We start from the raw sequence: 23969 nt of genomic DNA, 5'->3' as shown, positions 1-23969 counted from the left end.
AACGTATTCTTGAGAAAACGGTTGGTTCGAATCGTCGGGATTGGTCTGACAAGTTGGATGACGCGTTGTGGGCCTTCCGTACAGCCTACAAAACTCCGACCGGTTCCACACCGTTTCGGATGATTTATGGGAAGGCTTGCCACCTGCCAGTTGAGCTAGAGCACCGTGCGTCATGGGCCCTATAGAGGGTCAATCTTGATATGTCTACCGCAGAGAGCACTCGTTTCCACCAGTTTCACGAGTTAGAGGAGCTGAGAGATCACGCTTTCGCGCAGTCATTCAGGTATAAGGAGCGGCCGAAGGAACTGCACGATAGGAAGTTGAAGGGTAACAAGTAGTTCTGGGGATCTGGTCTTACTGTATAATTCCCGTTTGAGGTTATTCCCGGGAAAGTTGAGATCCCGATGGTCGGCACCATTCACGGTCACTGAGATTTTCCCGTATGGTACGATTGAGATAGAAGATAAAGGCGGGAAGTTTAAGGTGAACGGTCATTGACTGAAACACTACATTGGCGAGCCGGTGACTGATCAAACAGTCGAGGTATTCTACCTTGACTCGCTCTCCGAGACATAGACGTGACGGATGCACCACTCGGGAGACTGCCCGAATTGTAGAGTTTGTATTTTTGTTATATGTTTGTGCTATCTGTTTCATTTGTTTTTGTCTATTTCAGGATGTTCCAAGATGAAACCGCTCGTACTCAATCCCCATTCGAGTCGGTCGATTTAAGGGGTGTTCCATTATTGAAAAAAATAAAAAAAATTTATAAAAACCAAAAACACAAAAATATGTTTATTTCTTTATGTTTTTGTTTTCCGTGTTGTACGCCGCTACATGCGAGCGAGTTTGAGTTTTGCAGGTTATATTATACGCATGGTAGCTACGATGGCGTCTTGGAACAGGCTCTCCCGAGGTTGCGGCCACAAATGAAATGCTATACGGTCGTCTTGGATACTACTCAGCTATTCAGGATTCTGCACACAAACCAGAGGAGTAACCCGTTCTTTGTTTTAGTCTTGTATACTTTATTTTTATTTTATGTTTTACTTTTATTTTATTTTATTTCTTTTCCTTATACTCATCAAGGAAGATTTCGTTCTAAGTGTGGGGATGGGGTTTATTTTACTTAGTTGTAAGAAAATTTAAAAATAAAAAATAAAAAATTTTGAAAAATTAGTCCCTTGAAATTTGTTTTCTCTACGTTAAACAGGAGATGATATTATTACTGAGTAGTGGTTATTTTATAACTTCTTGGTGTTTTCAAAATATATATATATATATATATATATATATAATAAATAAGAATAGTGCCCATTAGACCCGCACGTAATGTATGGCAACCAAACAGTTTAGACTCAGTAATCGATGTGTCGGTAGGCTCAGCCTTTTGAGAATGAAAAGGCAGTTTGGTTGTTGACCTAATTGAACCTTTTAAATGGCCTGACTTTAGTGGGAAACATCTTAGGGGTTTTGTTTGTTTAACTATGCTCGTCACAGGACTGGAATGAAAGCCGGGTCATACTCAAGCCTCGAGTCACATGATCGTCTGTAGATTGGTTGTTTTATCTTTTGTATTTGTTTCTATTCATGCAAAGCCATGTACTATGAGTATAAAAAATGCAAAAAGCCAAAAGGAAGAAAAAGAAAAAAAAAGGAGATGCAATTTTAATTGCGTGCACTTGAAAGAGAGCTAGAGTTTATAGTTTGTATATGAGTCGAAATGTTTTAGTCATGGGGCAATAGATTTAACTCAAGTTGGGGTGACTCGGCCCGGTAAAACCATAATGGAATTGGTGAAGTGGCAGCAGGGCTTTTAGGTGTGGGTTCCACTTAGTCATACAAACTAATAGAATTGTCAGGCCTTATTTGCCTCGGTAAGTATTAGGGGCATGGGTTTAAAGTGGACAGCAATACCGGCAATCGACCTGATCTAGCTCATTAGGTGAAAGTTGGAAGAGATATTTGGGTAACGGGTCACTTGTTCTAATACTTTAAAAAGAAAAAATATATATATATATTAATAATAATAATAATAATAGATAAAACCAAGAGTTGTCGGTTGAACTCGGATATGATCCTGTGTAGTATTCTTTTTCAGGGATGAAAAAGTCTTAAGTGTGGGGATATTTGATGTGTTGTAAAACACACGTATTTTCCACACCTTTTATCTACGTATTGTATTACCTTTTTTGTATTTTAACTTGTTTTAGATAGGTTTTACATATTTTTATTTATCTTGTAGGCAAAGGGTGGAAAGGAAAAAAACCGGACTTTTGGAGCAGTTTACGAGCCTTTTACGCATATGTTTTCAAGTAAAACTCAAAGCCCGGCCCGTTTACATCATGGAAAAGCCCAAGCCTCTTGTTAATATTATAATAAAAAAAGAAGAAAACCCTAACTTGGGTTAGAGCCTGCCGATCGCAGCTGAGCAGGAAGGAGAAAAGAAGAAAAAAGTTTTTTCGGCTTAGGGTTTGATCGTGTGACGGCTAGGGAAGGAAGAAGACACAAGAACCAAGCCTCGGGATCATTCACCATCAGTTCTTACAGCCACGAGCAGCCTCAGAATAGCCTATATCCTTGCATCTTTTTCATTGTTCATACACTTTGATTTTCTTGCTTAATTGTTGATTTGTTTTGCAATTGATTGAGAGATTGAATTGTTTATGATATTTGTTGATAATTGAATGCTTGAATTGATGTTTAAGATGAGTTATACAATGGTTTTATTAAGTGTTCATGGCTGTCCAAAGATGATTAGAGGCTAAACTTGTTAGTTCTACCTAGGAATGATGTTAATTGTTAGTGTTTGATGAGTTTATTGGATTGTTTAATTGATAGACGTATTTTGTTATTGTAAAGTTTTATTTAAACATGAAATAGGTTGTATTTAAGGGCTGGAAATTTTGGCCATTCATTGCTTAAACCCCGTGTGTCGGTTAATTAGTTTTGTGTTGATTGATCGGTGCATTGTTTGATTCTAGACTTTGTGTTTAGGGTTTGTTTGCGATAGGTACAACCGTAGGGTTTTGTTTCTTGATTTATTGGATTAAGTACAGCGGTTAGGCACCTTCTTTGAGACCAAGAGGTGATAAGAAGTTAGGGTCGTCTCATTACCTTTGCATGCTAGAATAAGGATTGCGCGAGAGCGAGTTCGTTTCTTGTCAGGTTTAGGTGTTTTAAGCGATTAGTTGATCTATTTTGGTTTAAGTTGAATTGTTCCTTTATCCTTGGTTGTGTAGTATTCATTTCCATTAGGTTCGAGTGTTGGTGAGACCGAGAGGTGATCCATCATTTGAACACGTTAGCAATTGTTTCCCGGTTTGGTCGTTTTAGCCGATTTTGAGTAGTTTAGGCTTGTTGAGTGAGACCGAGAGGTAATCCAGTGAGCCCGAGTGATCCTTAGTCGTGTCATATTTAGGGACCGGTGTCTTGATATCATTCAATCCATTAGCTTGTTAGGCCTACAATTTGATTCAGACGTTTTTCTCCATCCTAAGTTAACACAGTTAGTTCCCTGTTAAGTTTTCTATTTTTGGTAAGTTTTGTCAGTCAATCTAGTTAGTTCAGTTAAGTTAAAAGAATTCAAAAATCAATTAAATATATTCTTAGGTAGGTCTTGTCTAAGGTTAGCGATCTTTAGCGTTCTGACGTGTCTACTTGTTCAATACTCGGACTTCCTAGGTCTATACTACTTGCGATCGGTACACTTGCCGGTTGTGTGTGGTTTTAGGATTTTCGTTTTAATATTAAAGCTTAGTTGTGATGGTCATTGTTATAGGGTTATCCGACGCACATCAGTTGCTAACTGCATAAACAACCCGTTAACACGCGTATTCGATAAAATTAACCACTTTCGGGTGTACTTTGGAAATCCTTTGTCCTCGGAATTAACTAAGGGTGGTTTTGGTAAATACATGGCCTCGGGGGCTGATGTAAATGGTATTAGTATGGTTGGGGCTTTAGGTCCATCAAACCATATTAGAATGCCTTGTAGGATAAACGAGTCGATTCGGTACCGTTAGTAATTATTGTTCATAATCCGACAGGCTTTTGATTTGTGGGAGTACTTAAGGGTCCTCTAGCCTGTTGTGATTGTGTGTCTCGTGTCAGGTGAGTTCATGATGCCCCTTTTTACTCTTTTCCAGTTTTGGGCTAGCATACACACCGTATTACAATCTTACCTGATTTTACTTGTTTAAACTCTTTGGATGGTATTACATAGCCTTATTTGTATTTGTGGACTTATGAAACTATGTGTGAATTATATTCTATGCCTTAGGATATTTGAGACTCGTTTATGGTCATATATTCCTTAAGGTTATGTATATTACTTATGGCCTAGGCTCAAGGATATAGGCTTACTCGTATCATAGCATGTCTTGAGATGATATTTATGTATGTTTACGCATGTGTTACTTTATGACCATAGGGTTACCTTTAGTATGGTATATTTTGGAATGATGTGTGTGTGTGTGTATAGATACGTATGTTTATACATGCGTTATTTTATGGCCAATTATTGGCGATGTTAATTAGTCGTTATCGACTAAGGATGTTTGCGTATGCCTACTTTGTGTTTGCATACGTTGGATGGTATATTACGTGTTTGGGTTGTACGTGTGCTCGACCCTGATGTTATTACTCGGATGTTACGTGTTTGGGTTGTACGTCTTCTCGACCATGATGTTATTACTTGGATGATAAGCATAGGGATATAATTATATATATATAAGTATGACTACTTATGGGTCATTATGGCCTAACTGTTCATATCCCGTATTATATTTTAAACACTTGGAATGATTTATATAGATGTCAATATTTTAAACACTTGGAATGATTTATATAGATGCCAATATTTTAAACACTTGGAACGATTTATATAGATGTCAATATTTTAAACACTTGGAACGATTTATATAGGTGTCAATATTTTAAACACTTGGAAAGATTTATATAGATGCCAATATTTTAAACACTTGGAATGATTTATATAGGTGTCTATATTTTAAACACTTGGAATGATTTATATAGATGTCAATATTTAAAACTTGAACTCACTCAGCTCAAGCTGACTTTGTGTATATGTTAGTGTGAGTTTTGGGTTAAGAGGAGGATGCTTACCTCTTGGACGTGCTCGAGACTACTCGGTCGGTTGGAGGCATAGCTAGTAGGGAAAATTTAATAATGAAGACTGTTTATTTTTAAGTTATTACTTAACGCATTTAAATTTGGTTTTGGGCATAATTCCTGGTTTTTGGGAACTTGTTTTAGTGCTTGTGAATTTCCGCTGATTTTATACACTGAACTAGTTTTTAAAATGAAATGGGTTGCCTTGAGTTTAAAATAAAATTTTTTTAAATTTTGGGAATCTTGGCATTTATTATTCCGTTGTTATTTACTCGAATCGGTTTTAAATAAAACGAAATTTTTCTTGGTTTTAAATTTTTATAAGTTTCTTGTATGATTAGCAACTGTAGGATTCCCGGAATTCGGGGTCTTACAAGAACCAAGGTTATGCAGGCTGTGTACCAATATTGCCACCATAACGCACCAAATGGAAGCACATAAAAGACAAAAGACAGAGTATTTATGTTCATTTTTGTAGGGCCAACATTCTATATTGTTTTTAGGATTGTGTATGTCGTTTTAGTTTGCTTTTAGTCGGTGTAGTACGTACATACTCGGTATGTTTATTTTGTACGTTTATTTTGTAAATATCGGAGAAATGGGGACCCTATAAAAGGGTTACTTACTAATTTCTCCACAACCTTTAACTCCAACAACTCAAGAAACACACTTTTTGTAAATAAAGTTTTCTCTCTAACTTCATCTTTTTCTCTCTTTTACTTTAACAAACTAAGATCCGAGATCCGAGTGTCGTTGGTGATTTTCACTAGCCAACAACACGCATTGATCCGCGTCAAGTTGTGAGATCCATCTAGAGGACCTACAAGTGGTATTAGAGCTAGAGCTTTCAAATCAACTTTTTGTGGTTTTCGGGTCAAACTTTTCGGATTTTGATCTTAGTTTTTGTTAGATTTGAGGTTGATTTCGTGTTACTCATCTCTTTTGGAGTCTCTTACACCTTAGAAATACACAAGAATCACCAAATCTAAGTTTTTAGTGTTTTAAGTTTTTTGTGTCTCAGCTCAGATTCGACTTTAAACTCAGATCTATGCCGATTTAGAGATTTTTAGACCAAAGTCTTTTTGACTTTTTGGAAGTTTAGGCGTATATATTAAAAAAAATCACTATAGCAATCGCTTCCGGGTACTGTAGCAGTCGCATCGCCGAGGTACTGTAGCAATCGCCGGGGGTACTTTAGTAATCGCTTCGCACAGTACTGTAGCAATCGCTTCGCATGGGTACTGTAGCAAACCGGTTCGCTTCGCACGGGAAGTGTAGCAATCGCTTCGTTTTGCACGGGGGTACTGTAGCAATTTCTTCGCATCGGGGGGTACTGTAGCAACTCGGCACTGTAGCAACTCGGTAAAAAAAACTTAAAATTTTTTTCTCTTTCAAAAAAAAATCTAATCGAGTTAAAAAAAATGTCTTACGAACCTGAGCTTCGGAGGAAATCTAGATATGGGAGAAAGCCGAAAGAAAATGTTAAAAGAAGAATTCGACATGTTTACACATATTAAAGGAGAATCGGTTGCCTCTCTCATCAACAGATTTGAGTCACTCGTCACTAAAATGAGAAGTGTCGGTATCATCAATGGTTTGTATGAGATCAATATAAAGCTGTTGAATTCATTGCCTTACTCATGGTGTGGCAATGTTGTTACCATAAAGAGAACCACAAACCTGTATACCATGACACTCTCAGAGTTGACTTCTACCATCAAGTCTTTTGAAATAATGGAAGATAAGCTCCAAATGAACAATCAGTCCAAAGAAAATAAAGTTGGGTCAAGTAATAAAGTTGGGACAAGTGTTGTAGGTGGAAGCAGTCATGCATGTCCTTTCATTCCCAACACATCACCTGGTGATGAGGTATATCACAATCTTTGCTCTCAAGCATGTATTAACAAGGTTAATTTTTATAGACACAATCACAATGAGGTTTTGAAAGAAATTTCAAAACTCAAAGAATTGAACACGTACTGAGTATGTAAAGGCCGATAAGATTTACGTTGAAAAGATTGAAACTCATCGTGATGATGTAGCAAATCTCCGACTTAAAATTTTTCAAAATGAACAAGAGGTAATATATTATAAAAACATAGTTTCTAAATTGAAAGATGAAATTGGTGACTTGAAAAATGAAATTTCTGTAAATAAGAAGCATGAAAAGGTAGTCGAGAGATTTGAGACATCATCAGGACAGTTGGATGATATTATTAGAGCCCATAGAAGTACTAAACTAAAGGCTGGGCTAGGCTATAACTACACTGCTGTTCCACCTCCTTTAAATGATAATTATACCAGCCTGCCCCATTTTAGTTATAACACTCCTCTAGAGGAAGAGATGGTATATGGAATTGGTCATGTACCAAAACCATGACCAGTAACATTTGTTCCTCCAGCTTCTGAAGCAACTGCTCAAATACCTGTGACTATTGATTCTAGTGGTGATTCATCATGTTCAGCAGGTTGTGTTGAAGAAAGTGGGTAAGTGGAAACGGACACGAGTTATGATTATGAAACCATTTGTGATTAAACTTTTGTTGAAAAATGTGTCAATGAAAGTAGGCCTGTTGAGGTGAACATATCAAGTTGTTCATCATCAAGTTGTGAGACTAAGGATAATTCAAGTAAAAGCAAATGAAAAGGCAAGTACTTCGTATAAATATGTTCCACCAAATAAACAATCATTTTCTCAAACAACCAATCAATTTAGAAATCCTCAGCCATACAACTTATGTGATAACAACTACTATGGTCATTATCAACAAAATTTTGTTGATCCATATTAAACAGATGCGTTTTATAATTATGTTCCTTTCCAAGGATCACCTCTCCCACCACACCAACCACATTATAGTTCAGATGAGTTCTATGGCACTCCTAGGAGAAAGTGTTGTTTTGTGTGTGGTCACTCTTCTCACCTTGCAAGACATTGCGAGCACTGGTTCAAGCAACAGCTTGATATTCAAAGGCGGCTTAGTCAGTCCCCAAAAAGAGCTTTCAGTAGCCCTGATTCAAGGACTGATCAAGCTAACAGTGAACCCAGTGAAATAGATGTGACATCCAAGGTTAATAAAGTAAAACACAAAAAGAAACCGTTTTTGAAAACCATAAGGACTGTTCTTCGTCAAGTGAGGATGCACCAAGAAATAAAGTGTTTTCAGGAAATAAAATCAAGTTTGGTCGGTTTACGATTAACCTTCTCGAGACAAAAGTATCCCGGGAACCCATGTCTATTTGAACGCTTAGTGCATGCAGGGTTAAGGAGGACTATCAATAGTATTAGGTACTTAGGTAGTGATTGCACCCGGCATATGATGGGAGATGAACCCTTTCTGTTTGATGCTAAACCATTTGATGGCGGATTCGAGTCTTTCATAAGCGACATAGGAGGACAAACTTCAAGGAAGGGAAGCCTTGTTTAAATGGTTCAACAACTTTTTGAGCGATTCTCAAACCAACCTCGTCCAACTACTTCTCTCAAGTGATGGATCCAGCATCAGCTGTTGGGTCTCGGTTTGAATCTCTTCAACTTTGTCATACAATATAATGATGCATGCTTAAGATAGTCCATCTGACAAAAACTTTACCAACCTTTTCACTAAAACCATCGATCTTGCCCGATTTAAATCTCTGATCGAATCGCCCGGCATGATCAATTTTGATTAAAGCAACCTATCTATCTTTTTCTTTTAAAATTGTAAATATTTTTCAAATATGTCACAATTTTAGAGGGGGAAATTGAGTTATTTATAACTCACCAAAAAGATTTCAAATTTATTTCAAGAAAAACTAAAATGAGTCATTTGACTTACCAAAAAGATTTTATATTACTTTTAAGAAAATGTAAAAGGAATTTTCCCGTTTAGAGGGAGCTCCTGCTTAGAGGGAGTCGGATAATTAAAAATTTTCAAATTTTGAGAAATTGATCCGACCCTTGGAAAATGATAAGAAATTATCTCTAACGATTCTAGCACATGAAAAGAGTATATCAAAAGCCAACAATATCATTGCTTGATGTGTAGATAGGCTTGACAAATGAGTAAATGTCATGTGATATAAACTTCAATATTTGCCTATACTAGTGGTTATACGTTTATGAAGCGGTTGCATGATTCCGTTGAAGTCATATCAATGAAGGTTCACATGTAATTAAACATGTCATACCAAGCCTCTCTTTACCTTATCACAGTTGTCTTATGAAAATAAGTGTCAATTCTTAACTTTTATTGAGTCAAGAAAAGTGTCAAGAAAATAAAAGAAAAAAAAAACAAAATGAGTCATAAAAGAAAAAGAAAAATCAAGAAAAAGAGTTAAGAAAAGTCAGTCCTAGGGATTTTAACTTCTGATTTATTTCTTCTTTTATTTTGATTCAAGCCTTGGACTTTCTGTATTTGTAGTCATACCAGATCTGATTGTTAAGACCTTGAATCTTCTGCTTTGTTTTATTTTCTTTCTTTTGTTCAAGCCTTGGACTTTCTCTGCGTGATAATATGGTATTATCCGACCTGATTGTTAAGGCCCTGAAATTCTGCTTTATTTTAATCTTTCTAGATCGAGTCAAGTGTACAAAATAAAGTTTCAAAGTGTTAATAAGTGTATTGTGATCAAATAAGAAAGGTTTAAGTCAAGTTGAGGTGACATGTGAAAGCAAATTAAGCCCAAGGTATGATGGAGTCCGTAACATGTCAGATTGGGGACCACACAAGCATTGTGCCTAATACATGCCTTAACATATCACATTGACATCCAAATACTTGTTAAGTTTAAAGTGGACAAATTATATCTACAATCGACTTTGGGTTCTTGGCATAATAATGTCCAAATAGAAGTGTGATCTACAACATTAACAGATAATGTGATTCCATGTTGTGATCTTTCTCACAAAAATAATTTAGTAACTTTTAAGTAAATATTGTTGATATATAATATTAATTTGATCTTTACTCCTATCTAATTTTTATTTTTTTTTAGTTTCAACTTCAAAATATTATGTATATATTTTCGCTATTTTAAAATATATGAAAATGCCAAAAAGATTTTAAGTTTTTATTGTGTTCGTACATAATTTATTAAACCTTGTTTTATTCAAAATCATGTGTTTAGTTGTCAAGGTCGTTCATGCAAAGTTCGTTGGAAATCTGGGACTTAAACAAATCATTTACAAGTGAGGGACTGAAATTGGGAGGGTCGGTCTGTAAACGAATTCTTCTTTGACCCTCGAGAGGGTCTAAGAACGAATTTCGTTCTAAGTTTTGTGTAGATGTACATGGACAGGTAGATCAAGATCAAGTCTGCTTGGAGTTGCAGATGTTGAAGCGCTTAAAAGAAAACGAGAACGTGAAAGTTGGTGGTTGAACCTAAAGATGAACTGATTGTGTCTGAAGACAAGGAATGAAACCAGTCGGCTCAAGAAAGTCAACAAAAGAAAATTAGATGCCGAGCCTCCCACATCTGATGTTTCTAAAATTTGTTGTTGCCGATCCTTCCCAGAAAATAATATTGAAGTTCAAGTCTACAAGACTGGAAAATATAGAATTGTTCAAGACCCAATCTCGTTCAAGATCCTGGATCAAGACAAGTACTAAGTTCAAGAAATAAAGAAGAAGCAAAGAACTTGATGAAGGTTCCTCGACATACTCAATCCTAGAGGGAGATTGTAGGGCCAATATTCTATATTGTTTTTAGGATTGTGTATGTCGTTTTAGTTTGCTTTTAGTCGGTGTAGTACGTACTCGGTACGTTTATTTTGTAAGTATTAGAGAAATGGGGACCCTATAAAAGGGTCGCTTACCCATTTCTCCACAACCTTTAACCCCAACAACTCAAGAAACACACTTTTTGGAAATAAAGTTTTCTCTCTAACTTCATCTTTTTCTCTCTTTTACTTTAACAAACTAAGATCTGAGATCCAAGTGTCGTTGGTGATTTCCGCTAGCCAACAACACGGATTGATCCGAGTCAAGTTATGAGATCCATCTAGAGGACTTACAATTTTAACTCCAAGTTATTTGTAATGATAAGACTAATGTGAGAGTAATGAATTCAAACAAAGACACAGTTAAAGTTGTAAACAAGTTAAATTCACTATCGCTTTGCTACATACACGATTGCATGTTTATATTACACCCTATCGCATCTACACTTGTACTATTCTCACACTTGTCCCGGGGACCTACACATTGCTATACCAGCGTGTGATCATATTAAGTACTATCGAGCATAATCTATGTCTACTAAGACAGCGTGTGATCATATTAAGTACTATGAGGATGAGATACCAACCATACATAAAAACTAACTGTAAACACACAATCAAGTAGAGCATTTAACAACTAATCAAGCAATATCACAATATGCAAATAATGGAATTAAGTTTGATAATTTAATTGAGTGTATAAACAAACTTGGGTTTTGTGTATGCATAAAGTCCTCAAAACAAAAATAGAAAACGGAGAGTGTGATTACTCATCTTAGAGAGATAGGCGAGTTAAATAAGACGAGGATGTGAAATAAGCGAGCTGGGTCAACTTAATAAAATAAACCTACAATACTCACAGAAAATAATAGAATTAAAAACGAGCATTTAGCAACATACGGTTCTCAAGTTATGATAAAAACAATATTTAAGCAAGCTGAGACCGATTAGAATCCAAACATTGAATTTTGGTTCGGGTTATGGTCTGTCACATGTAAAATGTGAAAACAAAGCCAAAAATCTTCTAGAGCAAGCTAATTTTAATCAGAAAGTGGTGTAATCCAAAATCCCCAATTTTAATTACTTTATTAACCCTAACGAGCCAAAACAAAATTGAGTTATTAAATAGCCTGAAATTGATTTGAGGGCTTTTGTTTAAAAAACCAAAATGAACATCTTTCATGTTCAACACTTACGCGGAAAGTGGATGGAATGAATAGAATCGGAGAAGTCAAACTTGAGGCTTATGAAAAGTTAACTATCAAGAGCAATTGAGCACAAAAAAAAACACGAATTGGAGGTAAAGTGAGATGGGGTAAACGATTATGAGGAGTTAGGGGTCGTTTATAAAGGATCAAGTGAGCTAGGAGGGGAAGAAATCATTATAAATGGGTGAATTAATTGTATAATAACTAGATTGGTCAAAACATCAAGTTTTAAAAAAATAACTTAATTCTTGTTCCTTACTCCAAGGAATCAAGGGAATATGTTTTAGCATGATGTCAAGGCATATTCCAATTGTTCTACCAAGATTAAACACGAAATCGGGTTACCAAATTAAGCAAAACCGACATGAAATGAACCAAAAACGAAAAATGAGTGTGCAAATGGGTCCACCGTGCGGCGCGGCCGGCGGGGATTCATGCAAACTTTTTTTTTTTTTTTGACAAAACCAGTCCTTTGACTTGCTAGAATACGATATTACACACCAAAATACATGAAATATAGTTTGTAACTTGGTTAAAATCATAAATTAATAATTTTTAAATGTAAACTAACATAAAACATCTAAAAAATGAAACCCAAAGTTTTAAACCGGTCGGGTTTTCGAGTTCGAAACATAGCAAATGTTACATGGGTGATGGAACAGAGAGAATTTATCTTAGTGACTAATTAAATGAGATAATTGCTTGTTGCATGGATTTGGCCTTGAGGATTATTCAGGTCAATATTCAGTTGTATGTTAGGCTTGTCATGCAAAATTTTGCTGATTTAAATATTTATGTGCTCATCCGAATGATTATGGATTTAATGTTAAAATTCATTCAGACTATGCCAGGTTATACGCTAGATATGTCATCCGGACCATTGTCCATACAAATGTTTGTAGGCTCATCCAAATGATTGTGAAATTAGTCTTGAAATTTATCCGGATCTGTGCTCAGCCATATGCTAGATATGTCATCCGGACCTTTATTCATTTAAATATTCATTATCTCATCAAAATGATTATGATCAAGAGTAGGGTATTATACCAAGTGAGCTTTCAGCGTAGATATGAAGTGTTATTCGGTAATGCCACTACAAAAAAAAATGGCCTAGGTCAACCTTTATTTCACAAAAAAAAAAACTGCATTAGGTGAAGTTGCATTAAATCTAGCGTAACTTTTTTGTTAGATAGCGCAACTGTTTCTTCCAAATGCAACCTTTTGCATTTGGAAGAAACAGTTGCGCTATCTAACAAAAAAGTTACGTTAGGTCTAATACAACTGCGGCTTTTTTTATGAAATAAAGGTTGCCTTAGGCCAATATTTTTGTAGTGTGCCTTGATCAGTGAGAGTTTAATTGGCCATCATACATTTGATTGGTGGATACATTCCACCAACACATCTGATGTGAGTGTTAGATACATTCCATTTAACTTAATGACAACATCATTCAAAAACCCTGTGTTTTCTTCTACGATAATGAACCTCCACAAACCCCATTAAAAAATATATGTGTGTGTGGGAGTGAGAGAGAGGGAGTTGGGACCTTGGCTTGTGAATCCAGACGAACCAAACAGATGAGCATGGCAAACCTGTTCCACAACGGTGAGGTTTGTTTAGGGTTAGGTTCTTGAGGAGCGGATGAGTCCACATCATCATCGTTGTGATTCCACAATGATCGTTGTGGAATGACCAACACGAGAGCATTCTTGTCCATCTAAAAATTAATCAAAAAATTGTAAATGTTCTATTCAAAGTTGAAAATTGTGGCAAACTGGATTCTTATTTGATCGTTGATTATTTTGCAAAATTTCACTTTTTAGTCAGTTATAAGTTTCTGGTGGTCATCGTTGATCTTTGGTCAGAGTTGACCAAAAAGAATTTTCTGACTACATGAGTGAATTTTGGTACATTTATGACAATTGGGCTCGATATAATTGTTGGCATTGTGAGGATGGTGGTTGATTGAGTCCAACAAAGCCCAATACGGTTATGAAAGTATTAGCATGCGATGGGCTACTTGAATGAGTTATTTTGGGCTTGAAAAGGATAGATGGTGGGGGGGTTGTACTGTTTTGGGTTATGTTGGGTCTTAGTTACCAATGGATTATGGACCTATACATTTGGACCATATTAGTAGAGGTGCATAAATCGGGTTTTTCTAATGCCCGGTCCGGGTATGGAACCGGGTATTAGAAAATCGGGTATTGGCAATGCCTGGGTCAGGTTCGAGTACGTGTATTGTCTCTAAAAACCATACCCCATGCACCGGGTTCAGGTCGGGAATAGAATCTTTTTTCTAAAACCGGTGTTTTTAATACCCTATTTCCGGGTATTAAAAAAAACCCTAGGGGTGCTATTTTATGTGCCAAGTATTAAGTTTCTTTATTGGTTTTGTACTAAGCTTTTAAATTTATAAAATTCGGGGTGCTATTCTATGTCATAAAAAAATGTTCAGAAAAACACTGTTACTGAATGAATATGAGATATCTGCAAATTACGTATAAAATAGTACGACATGAAATCAGAATTGTACATGTGTATAAAGAAATACATATATATAGATATAGAGGTGGGTTATTGTACAATAATGGCTTATCGTACATTACGTAGGCGACACTCATATATATATATATATATATAGTCGTTTTAAAACAAATCGAAAAACATGTGTGATTCATCTGATGACTGAGTTAATGAAATGACTGATTTTCCTCTTCAGTTTTTCCTTTCCTTTATCTTATAAGAAAATTTGTAATGGATAATTTTTGTAACTTTTAACCCATTTCTTCATTCGTTCTCTAGATTCTAACTTACCCATACACGAGTCGACCATCCAAGTGGCACCACAAAATAAGCGCGTATCTAGTTACCACAATTCTCTACTTAAAATTAGTTAGTTTTCGTAACAACCACTTCCACACATTCTAATAACAAAAGTCCGCCATAAAGAACATGATGCAATGCCTTAAGTCTTCCCTCAGCTACAAAGATTAGACAAAATCTATACAGGAATAGGCAACTTTATGAACAAAATAATATGATCAAAATACCTAATAATATAAACAAAAGATCATGCAAATGTCACATTTTTCCCGCCTCAACATCTCGCAGCGAGTCAGAGAGCGACACCTGTCTAAACGTTTGGCTGCCATTTCGCCTCGACTGGTGACTTAAGCCCTGAATCTCCACAGCTTGCAGACGGACCCCGTCCACCGAACGGGAATTCGTTTCTTCTAAAGCTCGGAAATATGCGTAGGGACCCCACCCTTCCGAGTGATATGGAGCTGGAAAAAACTGCAGATAACACATTGTAGCAACAACCAAACCTGAAATACACAAAAAAAATTAAAAAAAAAAAAAATTAATATCGAGTCAAAAAATTAATTGTTTAAACAATTTTAATTATTTTAAACGAACCTAAAATACCGCCCGCGAACACGTCTTGCCAGTGGTGCCAATAATCATCCAAAAGTGAAACTGCAACGAGAGAGGCCATAAGCAGAGGAAGAAATAAAATGCATAGTTTTGCTACATGCCCACGACGATCAAATACTTTTATTTTTCCCGCCATATATAATGCCAAAAATCCGAGACCAGCAAAAGACCTTGCAAGAATCATACGATTATTAAAGGTTCGCGCACATTTTGTCACGTCTATCGGTAACATTAAAATGATATTAAATTTTTTCTTACATGAAGTGTGACCACTTGGGAAACTTTTATGGCCTTCTCTTATATCCTTGTCTTTACCGTGACATATGACATTACCCCATTTGTCATAGTTCTGTAATATATGTTAAGAATATGATATTAAGGTTAATTTTTCAAAAATAATATTTTTATTTTTATTTTAGTATAAGTTAGGAAAAAAGTTATGTACATCTATTCCGTCTGGAAAGCAACGCCAGAAGAAATCGGGCCGTGGTCTTCCGACTGCGTCTTTTATGGCGTCTGTAATGACCCCGGTTATAAGGACAGAAAACAAGAGACCTGCGGAAACATTAACATGTTATGGTTTTTATATATCTGATTATTTAGGAATCAAATAGTCATATAATCACTTCCGAAATAGACAACCAAACGCCCTCATAGAACGACTTGTTTCAACCCGATATCATTTTGGTCAAAATCTGTTTTGACCCGAACCATATAGACACTTTTTTGAAGCAGTCTGTTTTGGCATAAACTCATTTTGGTCAGGCCCATTTAGACCCAAACCAGATTGAAACTGTTTTTAAAATGGTCCATTTTGACTGAAACCAAATTGATATTTTCTTTAAGCTGCCCGTTTGACTCGAACCAAATTGATACGTTTTTTTTATAAAAATGGTCTGTTTAGGCATGAACCAAATGGGTATTTTCTTTTCAAACGGCCCTTTTTGACCCAAACCAAATTGATGCATTTTTTAAAAAAACAGCCCGTTTGAACCAAATTGATACTTTCTTTAAAAAAAAAGGCCCTTTTTGACCGAAACCAAATTGATACTTTTTGAAAGCGACCCGTTTGACACTTTAAGTCGAACCAAATTTATACCTTTTTTATAACGGACCATTTTGACCCGAACCAAATTGATACTTTCTTTATAACTGACCATTTTGACGAAACCAAAAATGATAATATTTTTACATGGCCTGTTTTGACCCAAACCGTTTGACATGAACCAAATTGATACTTTTTTAAAAATTTGCCTGTTTGACCGAACAAAACTGATACTTTCTTTACAACAGCCCATTTCGATCCTAACCCGTTTGACCAGTTATCCAGCCCGGCCTGACCACCCGCTTTGCCAAGCTTACACGCAAACACCTTCACAATACCTAAAATTGCATGGTGCAGATCATGAACATCTCTCCTCCTATAATAGAAGACGCTGAAAACAACAATAGGCAGCAATACAGCGTAAATCTGTCCAAAAAAAAAAAATACCAAATGCAAGTTTAGTATTAAAAACATAAACATAAAACTAATTAAAATTTTATAGTAAAAATACAGATATCGAAGAACTCACAGGAACAGACCATACTGGAACAGTGTTATCCTTCATCGGATATTTAAGATCTGTCATCATATCCTCGCCCACAAACCGATAAAACGGGTGGATAATATTCAAACCGATTTCTATGACTGCGAGCAGTGCGAGTATAAGCCAATCATGCTTGTGAGTTTTTGCTAATTTAATTCCATGAGATTTTATGTAAAAGGCCCCAAGATCAACTTCTCTAACTCTGCTATCCTGACCATTCTAAAATATGCATACAAATATATCATATATACAAATATATTTATATTTTGCAATAAAGTTACTAGATCAGACTTCATAAAAGTCTACAATAAACATATCTGCAATAGGCCATTACCGGTTACTAATAAACGGGCAGAATCATGAGAAAACTCATTCTTCTTGAGAAAACCAAAAAATTTTCATACTGCATATATGCGGTATATCATACTATACGTATGATATTAGTGCCACATATATGTGTACATATATTCAGTGTTGTAAACGTCGGATTCCAAGGCCGACTAGTCAGTCCTTGGAGCCCGACCTTGGAGACTTTCTTCAAGTCGGCCTGGATTAGTCGGAGGCGGTCAAAGTCGGGCAAGGCGGGCTAGGATTTTCTAAAAGTCATTCAAAAGTCGCCGAGTCAGCTAGAGTACCTTTTTGACGTGAATTTTGCTTATTTTGACAAATATATGATATCCAAAAATTAGCTTTTTTATATTTACAAAGTCCGAGTACTTAAGTACTCCCAACTCCCCAGTCGGCCACCTAGAGGTTTTTGCGACCTTGCATATATTGCATTACATATACGTAGCATGATATACGAATGGGAGTTATCACACCCCCCCCCCAAACCCCACACTAATATATACTATCCAATAACTACAATCAAAGTTTTTAATTATTAATATCAGTGTTGTAAAAATCGGTCTAGGCCACCAAGTACTTGGTCCTCGGTAGGATGCCGATGCCTGCGAGTTTCTTCAACTCGGCCAACGTTACTCGGAATAGGTCAAACTCAGAGCCAGTCGGTCAAACTCAGTCAAGTCGGATTTTAGCTATTTTTCACCGATTTTCGTAGTTTTCCTCGAAGATACCTTGGAAGAAGATAATTAAATGACTACCATGTCTATAATATTAGCAAACTTATGATATTTGACATATATAAAATTTCCCGAAAATTAACTTCTTTCCACAATACTGGACATACATAAAATTTCCCGAAAATTAACTTCTTTCAATTTACCAATGGCCGTGCACTCCCAACTCCCTAGTCAACCGATTTGGCAACTTATAACAAAACTATTGAGTTCTCATAAGTCATAACTATGATAAACATATCTAAATAAAGGGAAAGTTCCGAAAATAAGCGTTTATGAAAACAAATTTCAAGTTTTAGGTGTCATTTGCAAGAAATTCCAGAAATAGGTGTTATAAACTAGTCGTGATGAGTAGTTTGTATAACCAATTAAAACTTGCCACATGCCCTTAAACTAACCGTAACGAGCAGGTTCACTAATCATTCACTCGTCACGACTAAATAAGTTCCATGCCTCGTAATCAACGCCCACGAGTAATTCATAAGTCCTTTAGTCGTGACGAGTAGATTGTAAGGTTAAACTAGTCTCGACGAGTTAACTACTAATAAACTACTCGTCGTATATTTTATTAAATTAAAGGTTTTAACATGTTTTTTTTTATCCTTTTTCTTTTTTGTTTCACATAGGAGATCTTTTTATCGTTTTTTTTTTCAACTTGATGCTGAGTGGCGATATGGATTTTATTTTTTATTTAATATTTTTAAATTTTAATATGATTAATGTTTTTAAATTTTTTTTAAAATTTAACTACGTATATTGCAAATTCATACCCCACATCTTATCCTCCGTTTCTTTCTTGATGCATCAATTTTAATTTCATTATATTTTGTGAAACCGTCCTAATAGGATTTAATTTTATAAAACTACCAAAAGGCGAAGGCGAATGGATCCAATATTATTTATTATAAACTTTATAATGACAAAAACTCACTAAAAAATTGGTTAGACTTGATTTGCATATTTAACCTAATTGAAATTCTATGAGATATTCCTAATGGAATAATATATAATCAATCATCAGTAAAAGGTTGTTGTAAAAGAGAAAGCCTTTACTGACCTGAAACATATTCTTTAAAAAAGATAGATTCTAAGGCATGATTAAGTAAACAACACAACAATAATAAGATTGATGGGTTCGATGTAATCTAGGCAAATGTCAACTCAGAAGTTGAACAAGTATTGAATGTATGATTGACAGAAGAGAATGATGCTGTGTAGATATTAATAATAATGATAATAATATGAATGGTTGTGTTTATAGGATCATCTGGTGAATAATAATAATAATAATAATAATAATAATAATAATAATAATAATAATAATAGGAGAAATGGTCAACAAACAAAAGCACACGGTATGGACTATGGAGTTGGAATCTTCAACTGTTCCTAGAAGTTTATTATTGGAAAGACTGTTGGAGACTCTTGACTATATGTGTTTTGTCAGGTTTGGTACTTTGTGTTTTGAAAGTTAGTAGTTTAGTATACTTATGTTTTTCTAAAGGGATGTTAGATTCGGACACCAGTCTATGTCAAGGCCTATACGAGGTGTATAGGCTCTGATGTCAAGTATAAAGCCTCGGTTCTATAAAATCTGTATAGGCCTATGTGAACAGTACAGACACCTTGTTTTGCGTGTTATCCGAGATTCTTGTCTCGTGGAGGATGTAGTTTGGTTATCATATAAAAGATAACAAAAAAAAATAAGGTATTTTTTTAGAATTTATTAGGAAGTCCAATTATAAGTTATGAATTTTGTCAATTATATGACATAAAAATAATAAAGATATATGACTTGTATAGCTTTATACGGCTCATGTATACTTATACAAGTAGTATGCATTACTGATCAATGTTTTCGGCCACTCTATCATCTATACGACCTGTTTATTAGAGTCGCATAGGGATTTGGTGTCTAATTATAAGGGTTTAGTGTTTGTATAGCGCCTGCCTTCTAAATATTTAAGATAAACAAATTAGTTATGAGTTAATTTATTCACTTTAACTAAGCAACTTGCTATTTCGCATTCGTTCACAAGTAAAACGACGATGTGAAACAATAATTAAAGTGAATAAAGTAGCTCATAGTTAACTTTACAATTATATAGATTGTGACTTGATTACTGTAAAACAATAATTAAATTACTATAATTAATGTAAGATATGCTAAAATGTGACTAGATTTTGGCAAACAAACAAAATACAAGAACCTTAATTGAAGCAATTGGTAGTGTGTGCTTCAAGGAAAATAATGAATATATTATGTAAATTTCAAATTTCAAATATATATATGTGAACAAGGGATAGGTTTCAATACACGTATCACTAATTAAAAGGTTACTTTCCTTTTCAAATTCGTTTTTTTTTTTTTTGAATGGCTTCCTTTTCAAATATCTAGAAAGCTTCTTTATAAATTTCTGGAAAAGCAAAACCTCTTTTCTTTGCTTTTAATTAATTTCTTGCATTTCTAGAAAGCTTATTTCTTTAAGCACCTCCTCTACATGTGTTTTCATATAAAAGCTTTAAAGGAAAAAAAAACTATAAAAAATTAATATTTTATATGTGAAATAGGTTTTTTACATGTAAAATCATGGTTCTCAATTTTTTTTCCTTTGTATGTAGTAATGGCTAGGTTGCAAACGAGCCGAGTCGCTTTTAAGTTACTTGAGCTCGGATTTTATATAAATCTTGAAACGAGCCAAAGTTTTTTGAGCTTGACCCGAGCCCGAGTCTCTAATAAAGCTCGTTAAGTTATTGAGCCCAGAATCGAGCTTTATATAAGAAGTTTATTTAGGCTTAACGACCTATGTTTGTTTTTCAAAGTTTTCCTATTTTAGCCTTCTATGTATTGGTTTTGCATTACGCAATAGAATTCTGGACGAGCTTTGGCTCGTTTAAAGGTACTAAACGAGCTCGATCCGAGCTTAGGCTCATTTAAATTTTTTCCTGAAAATATATAAAAAATAAAAAATAATTAAAAACGTATATAAATTAATTAATTAATAACTAACGAGTCGAGTATAGCATAGCCTTAGCTAGAAAAAAACAACCGACGAGCTAAGCGCTTTAGAAAAAGAGCTCGAAATAAGCCGAGCGCAAGCTCGGGCTCGACTAATGTGATTAGTTGGTACTCCTTGTATCAGTTTTGTTTAGTTTTGTTTGATGTTTGATAAAAGTTCTAAAGCCGTTCAAAAAGAATATTAAATAAAGGTAATTGTTTAAATATATAAAATAGTTATTATTAATTAAAGTATAACAAGACATTTAATCTATTTTCTTGGTCAACTGTGGGCTGTAGCCCAATACTCCCATTTTCTTGGCCCATATATCACAGAGCTAGTGTTCGGGTTGCCAAACTAGTTAACCCATTTATATCTCGATCAAGCCCATTTTGTAATTCCCACTTTAAAGTTTAAACTAGAGGTGTGCAAACAGTTTTTTTACCCAAATCAAACCGGTTTGGGTTTTGCATGGTCAAAACCGGTTTGACCCAAACCGGTTCAGTTTTGAAACTGGTTTCAGCATAGAACTTGTCAAACTGATCCAAACTGGTTTGTTTCTATTTAGAACTGGTTTAAACAGGTTTTAGGCAAAAAAAAAATTATGGTTTTAAAACCGGTTGTGAAAGGGCCAAACTGTTATACGAACCAGTAGTTCGGTTCGGTTAGGAACCGGTTTGACTAAAACCGGTTTTAGATATGAACCGCTTCGGTTTCCGGTTAACTGGTTCCGGGGCCGGTTTTTTTACAACTCTAGTTTAAACTTTACCTAAAATAAATAATTAATGTTAGCGCCTGTTATTATATACTTTTTCATAAAAAGAATCTAATAATAATATTTGTTCAATACGACCTACAGCCTTCTGGTCTAGTGATATTTGGTGTTTATCCTCAACAAATTAATGCAGGTTCAAATACCCCAACGTGAGCAATAGGTAGATTTTAGGGGTTTGTGTTTGACGTTTAAGAGAAAAAAATGTTCAATATGATATATTTGTAGCACAAAATGATATGCATTTATTTGATTTTTATATTAAACTTTTAATTGATGAAATTTCAATTTGCTAAAAGAATGTTTAATTGTGGTGGAAATGGGAAACAAAGTTGCATCATAAAAGGTGAATGCACAACTTTCGTAATAAACAACCTACATGGCCCATGTTCTATGGGGTTGTAAAAGAATTAATAAATAATATCAAAAAAATATATATTCATTGTACGTGGAAAATCTTAAAATTTTCATAGAGTTTTACTTCAAAGATGTGTTTGAGTTTTTACTCAACCATAAAAAAACAAAATGTGAGGTTTTCATAAGGTAATATATAAACAATATTGGTTGGTATGAGAAACGAGTGTTACATGTAGAATGTATTAGAGTCACTCATATGTTATTGTGTTCAAGATGTTGGCCCAAATATCATCAAGGATGATGGATCTATATTTTGTATACATGAGATGTATTAGGCCATAACAAATGACTCTTCTCGAATATCATCAAAGTGTATTAGGTGCATTAAACATGTGTGAGGAAAACTCTAGAGTTAAGAATGATTAGTTAAGAATGACTTGTTGAGAGCAATCCAGGATTCCACTTGAGGTACCAAAAATAAATCTATAATCAATCCATGGGTCCTAAAATACTTGGTACAAAAGACCATGTATTGTAGCATATTGTAATGCTGATTTATGGACGAGTTCACTTTCAAATTAACTATCTCAAACGAAGGGGTCAAGTCCACAACCAAGTATATATTACCTTTTGGATTGCAATTGCAATCGCCATCTTGCGCTGCGATTTAGGACACAATTGGTGTGCTTGTACATCAGAAGTCACAGGTATCGGCAGAGAACCAATAAATCACTCGGCCTCACAAAATAAGTTGATGTTGTTTTTAACCTGATCTAAAAACTTATTTTAAATTTATAAATATAGAGCATTTGTTTCTATTCACATTTTATCATGTTAGATACACAAATTAATAATATAATTTTGTTTATTCTTTCCGATATCAAAATGTATAACTTTCTATCATACGCATAATGTAACAAGAAAATTTACTCATAATCAAATATTTATAATACATCTTGCAAAAACTTCTTTTTATAAAATTAAAAATCAAGAAGGTAAGAAAATTTTGTCAATGACGTCATAATGTGGCACAACTACATCATGTTTTCATACTAAGACAATGTATAGTTGTTTAACTAACTAAAAAGTGAAAACGTACCGCCACGTAACATATGGGGCTCTCACTAATTTTTTCATAAAAAAAACGTGATTATTTAACTAAAATCATAATTATTTTTTAATATTCTTTTGATAAATATATGAGATGGATTATTTTGACTGGTTGGAAAAAATGTAACCCCGCACCGGCCCTCGTGTCATTACCAAGTTAGCACCCAAGAAGGCTCACTCTTTCTTGGTGCTCGTCTAGATTGGTTTTCTTGACGTTATATGCCCATTTGGCTTTGGCGTATTCTTCATTGATACCCATTATACAAGCCTAACAAGTAAAAGAAATGCGGTTGGAAACTTTACCTCCATATTCTAACTTTCTAAGTTTATAAACAAATCTAACGAATTGTCCAGTGTCTGTTATTTGTTAGCTATAATTATTGAGAATGGCCGAACCTAGCTTGGGGGTTATTTTTTAAGGGTGTGGTTGTTTGTTGTGATGAAGATGAAGATGAAGATGAAGATGAAGAAAAGTTAACGATACGTGAGATACAACGAGCGCATATAACACCTGAACAGAAGACCGTTTTCACTACTATAGTATGAAGCCAGTGCTATTTCTCATTATTTAAATCTTAACTCC

At 34.9% G+C, this 23969-nt stretch overlaps 1 protein-coding gene across 1 annotated transcript; it reads right to left on the bottom strand.

Annotated features, from left to right (window-relative positions):
- Positions 1-14874: 14874 nt before the first annotated feature.
- Positions 14875-22930, bottom strand: LOC143572822 (lipid phosphate phosphatase 2-like). Its single transcript, XM_077057875.1, has 6 exons — positions 22904-22930; positions 17055-17288; positions 16864-16951; positions 15926-16035; positions 15463-15829; positions 14875-15371 (listed from the first exon to the last, which is right to left on the bottom strand). Exons 1-6 carry the CDS (start codon positions 22928-22930, stop codon positions 15127-15129), a joined length of 1071 nt encoding a protein of 356 aa, XP_076913990.1. The 3' UTR covers positions 14875-15126.
- Positions 22931-23969: the final 1039 nt, after the last annotated feature.

This window comes from Bidens hawaiensis, unplaced genomic scaffold (assembly GCF_021521415.1).
Source record: "Bidens hawaiensis isolate Kalapana, Puna unplaced genomic scaffold, B.hawaiensis_p1.1 tig00001382_1, whole genome shotgun sequence".
Taxonomy (NCBI): domain Eukaryota; kingdom Viridiplantae; phylum Streptophyta; class Magnoliopsida; order Asterales; family Asteraceae; genus Bidens; species Bidens hawaiensis.
Note: the sequence above shows the minus strand (reverse complement) of the source record. Positions and strands in the feature narration are given on the sequence as shown.